A 4,791-nucleotide genomic window follows, 5' to 3' on the forward strand; every position below is an offset into this window, starting at 1 on the left:
TCGGACTCGGGATAAGGAGGTATTATTAATGTTATATACGAGCCAGACTGGCTAAGATTGAAAACCAAGCAAGTCTTTCAACTCAGATAATGGTTACTGGCCCACTTAATCCCGTAGTAAATGGCTGCAACAACCCCCCCTTTTAAGCATTACTACCGACCATGCCAAGTCCAATTCGGGTCCTCTTTGGCTGTATTATCCTCTGCAATCTATTCACGAATAGCAACCAATCTATGTTAAAAATTTCGCCATGGATGTCATATGCATTCCGTAGTAACTTCATGAATTATAAAAAGGAAAAAAGAACCGATCAAATAGTGATGAGTCGGTCTACTACTTTCATCAATATTGGCAAATTTTCTTTAGTGGTTGGTATTCTATCTTAGAGTTTATATTCGGCGGAGCAAACACTCCATCTATTCCTGCGTATATACTGTATTGTATTCTGACGGATAAAAATCGAGCCAGCTTTCCTAATTCTCGGAAAGAGAATAAATTAGAGAGACCAATAAACGCCAGCGGCGAACCCCACCCTCGATCGGATAAACTAAGATGGTGAGAACGCAGATAAAAGCGCCAAAAACCCGATAATTCCGCAAATCTATTCACGAAAAGTTCGTTTTTAAAAAGAACCACCGCATAGAAAACGGAGCAATACCACGCCTATTCAAATTCCGAACCCGAACCCGAACCCGAAGGAAACTGAGAGAAGAGAGAAGTCGTTCTCCCACTCTCACTCAAACTCTCTTTCTCGCTCTATCTCAACTTCTACAAAATCTACTATCGAAGCAAACCTGGAGTTAGAAAGATAGAGAGAGACACCAACATGCGTTTCCCCTTCCATCCCATCCTCCTCCTCCTCCTCACCATCGCCGGAACCACAGCTGGCGACCCAATCCTTCCGCCGGAGGCGGCTGCCCTCCTCGATGCGAAGTCGCAACTCTCTGATCCTTCCTCCGCCCTCTCGTCATGGAACTCCACCACCCACCATTGCTCCTGGCCTTTCGTCTCCTGTGACCCTTCTCACAACTTCGTCGTCTCCCTCGACCTCTCCGGTCTCAACCTCTCCGGCGTCCTCTCCCCTGCCCTCTCCCGTCTCTCCTCAATCCTCCGCCTCTCCGTAGCCTCTAACCTCATCTCCGGTCCTATCCCCTCATCCCTCTCCCGTCTCTCCCACCTCCGCTACCTCAACCTCTCCAACAATGTCTTTAACTCCTCCTTCCCCGCCTCCCTCTCCCGCCTCTCCAACCTCCGCGTCCTCGACCTCTACAACAACAACCTCACGGGTCCCCTCCCCATCGGCCTCGCCGGAATCCCCCGCCTCCGCCATCTCCACCTCGGCGGGAACTTCTTCTCCGGCCAGATCCCGCCGGAGTACGGCCGGATGATATCGTTAGAATACCTCGCAGTCTCCGGCAACGAGCTCGCCGGACCGATCCCGCCGGAAATCGGGAACCTCTCATCCCTCCGCGAGCTGTACATTGGGTACTTCAACGCCTACGACAGCGCCCTCCCCGCCGAGATAGGGAACCTTTCCAACCTCATCCGCCTTGACGCCGCTAACTGCGGCCTCTCCGGCGAGATCCCGCCGGAGATCGGCCGCCTCTCCAGCCTCGACACGCTGTTCCTCCAGGTCAATGGCCTCTCTGGGGTGATCCCGTCGGAGGTCGGCCGTCTCGGGAACCTCAAATCCCTTGATCTCTCCAACAACGCTCTCTCCGGCAAGATCCCGGCGAGCTTCGCCGATCTCAGTAACCTAACCCTACTCAACCTCTTCAGAAACAAACTGTACGGCAACATACCTGAGTTTGTCGGCGATCTCCCGGCGTTGGAGGTGCTCCAGCTCTGGGAGAACAACTTCACCGGTAGTGTCCCCCTTCGCCTCGGCAAGAATGGCCGCCTCCAGCTTCTCGATCTCTCCTCGAACAAGCTCACCGGATCGCTTCCTCCCTATCTGTGCACTGGAAACAAACTCCAGACTCTTATAGCGCTCGGCAACTTTCTCTTTGGCTCGATTCCTGACTCGCTAGGGCGGTGCGAGTCGCTGAGCCGAGTCAGACTCGGCGAGAATTTCCTCAATGGCTCCATCCCCATTGGCCTCCTCGGCCTGCCGAAGCTGACTCAAGTCGAGCTCCAGGACAATCTACTAACCGGTGGATTCCCGGAGATAGCCGGTAAGCCATATCTCGGTGAGATTAGCTTGTCGAACAACCGGTTAACCGGCGTTCTACCGGTGTCAATCGGGAGCTTCTCCGGGGTCCAGAAGCTTCTCCTCGATCGCAATATGTTCTCCGGCGCGATCCCACCGGAGATCGGGAGGTTGCAGCAGCTCTCCAAGATCGATTTCAGCGGGAACGGGTTCTCCGGTCCGATCACACCGGCGATCAGCAAGTGCAAGCTTCTGACCTACTTAGACCTCAGCCGGAACAATCTCTCCGGCGAAATCCCCGCGGAGATCACCGCAATGCGGATCTTGAACTACCTCAATTTATCAAGGAACCACCTGGAGGGGCAGATTCCAGCGTCCGTCTCGACGATGCAGAGCTTGACGGCCGTGGATTTCTCCTACAACAACCTCTCCGGCCTCGTCCCGGGGACCGGCCAATTCAGCTACTTCAACGCCACTTCATTCGTCGGCAACCCGGAGTTATGCGGCCCTTTCCTCGGGCCGTGCCGGCCCGGGGTATCCGACGGAGACCGACCGGCCCATACCCGAGGCTCTCTTTCCAATAGCTTCAAGCTCTTGCTTGTCGTAGGTCTCCTCCTCTGTTCCATTGCCTTCGCCATCGCCGCTGTACTAAAAGCTCGATCTCTAAAGAGGGCAAGCGAGGCCAGGGCATGGAAGCTCACAGCTTTCCAGCGCCTAGACTTCACCTGCGACGACGTATTGGATTGCCTCAAAGAAGAGAACATTATAGGAAAAGGAGGGGCTGGAATCGTGTACAAAGGCGTAATGCCCAATGGCGAGCAGGTGGCTGTCAAGCGGCTCCCGGCGATGAGCCGGGGCTCGTCGCACGACCACGGGTTCTCTGCCGAGATACAAACTCTCGGCAGAATCCGACACCGCCACATTGTGAGATTACTCGGCTTTTGCTCGAACCATGAAACCAATCTCTTAGTCTACGAGTACATGCCCAATGGTAGCCTTGGCGAAGTCCTTCATGGGAAGAAAGGAGGCTACTTGGATTGGGACACGAGGTACAAGATTGCAGTAGAATCAGCGAAAGGCCTCTGCTATCTCCACCACGACTGCTCTCCGTTGATCCTCCACCGCGATGTGAAATCCAACAACATACTCTTAGATTCCAGTTTCGAAGCCCATGTAGCGGATTTCGGGCTTGCCAAGTTCTTGCGAGATTCCGGCACGTCGGAGTGCATGTCTGCCATTGCTGGCTCCTACGGATACATAGCTCCTGGTAACCAATCTTCCATTCTTAAAGAGTTATCATATATATGATTTGCCTTTGAATTTCTAGTTCCTAATCAAACACTTTCGCTATGTGGGTATACAGAGTATGCGTACACTCTTAAGGTGGACGAGAAAAGCGATGTCTACAGCTTCGGGGTGGTGCTACTAGAGCTGGTGAGCGGAAGGAAGCCGGTCGGAGAATTCGGCGACGGCGTCGACATCGTCCAATGGGTTCGAAGGATGACGGATTCCAACAAGGAGGAAGTGACAAAAATCTTAGACTCAAGGCTTCCGACTGTTCCATTACATGAAGTGATGCATGTGTTCTACGTAGCCATGCTCTGCGTGGAGGAACAGAGTGTTGAACGCCCAACTATGAGGGAAGTTGTTCAAATCCTAACCGAGCTCCCAAAACCGAGTTCCAAGACTGGAGATGAATCTTCCAGTTGTGATGGGTCTGGATCCGATCCACCAGTAGTCTCTACTGAGACAACTCCCATTAAGGAAACCAAAGAGCAGGAACAGCAAGGAGCTCCACCTTCCTCACCACCTGACCTTCTTAGCATTTGAAGCATTTAAGAGTAGAATTTGGTCCCTTTTCTTTTTGTCTCAGTGTGGTTTAATCTATGGTTTAAAGTAGGATGATTTGTTTAGGCTTTATGTACATATAAATTGGCGGGTTACTTTTGTTGCTTTCTCTCCTTTTTCTCTACTCGCTGCTGCAGCTCTGTTTCTTTCCACAGTGAGCACACCAAAGAATTGCCAAGAGTTTCTTCTTTGTAAACTGTTGGAGAAATAAGCAGGTAAGCAAAAGCCAGAGCCAGTTTGGGAGTCAGAATTGATGAGTGAGAGTTATTGATTTCACTGATCACTACGGGAAGTGAGATATTTTTATCAATTTCCAATGCTCCTTGAGACTATTGAATGGCAAAAGCTCCTCAAGAGTCAACTTGGAAATCCATTCGGTGACCATGGTCGTGAGTCTCATGACTCGTGATCAGCTCCACCTCATCATTAGAAAGTGTACAGTCTAGGAGTCGGAGGATTTGACACGCCACAACGAGGGAGACTGCTCCATGAGCCTGCCGAGAAAAGCTGACTCAGCTGACACCCTGACACTGGATACTTCTTTTTCCTGTTGAATTTTTCTCTTCTTATATTGATTGGAGATTCTTGTCGATTTTGATTGGGCCAGTGCAGTGCCTAACGGATACAACGGATCAAGTCGGAAAAGAGAATATCAACTTCATCTTAGAAAGTAATTTACCAAATAATAAATTATTTATCCAAATAATCTACTCGTCAAACTTATTATCGTACTAAGCTCTATAGAAAAATATTGATTTTATCAGGGTTATATATAAGAGCTAAAACGCTAATAT

At 50.7% G+C, this 4,791-nt stretch overlaps 1 protein-coding gene across 1 annotated transcript; it reads left to right on the forward strand.

The window, feature by feature from the left end:
* The first annotated feature begins 581 nt into the window (after positions 1 to 581).
* LOC140802542 (uncharacterized) lies at positions 582 to 4,106 on the forward strand. The gene is made up of 2 exons (XM_073158072.1): positions 582 to 3,416; positions 3,513 to 4,106. The coding sequence occupies exons 1-2, from the start codon at positions 827 to 829 to the stop codon at positions 3,977 to 3,979; spliced, it is 3,057 nt and encodes a 1,018-aa protein (XP_073014173.1). The 5' UTR covers positions 582 to 826; the 3' UTR covers positions 3,980 to 4,106.
* Positions 4,107 to 4,791: the final 685 nt, after the last annotated feature.

The sequence above is a fragment of the Typha latifolia genome, unplaced genomic scaffold (genome assembly GCF_019914945.1).
Source record: "Typha latifolia isolate L0001 unplaced genomic scaffold, TyphaL0001v2 contig_29, whole genome shotgun sequence".
NCBI classification, from domain to species: Eukaryota; Viridiplantae; Streptophyta; class Magnoliopsida; order Poales; family Typhaceae; genus Typha; species Typha latifolia.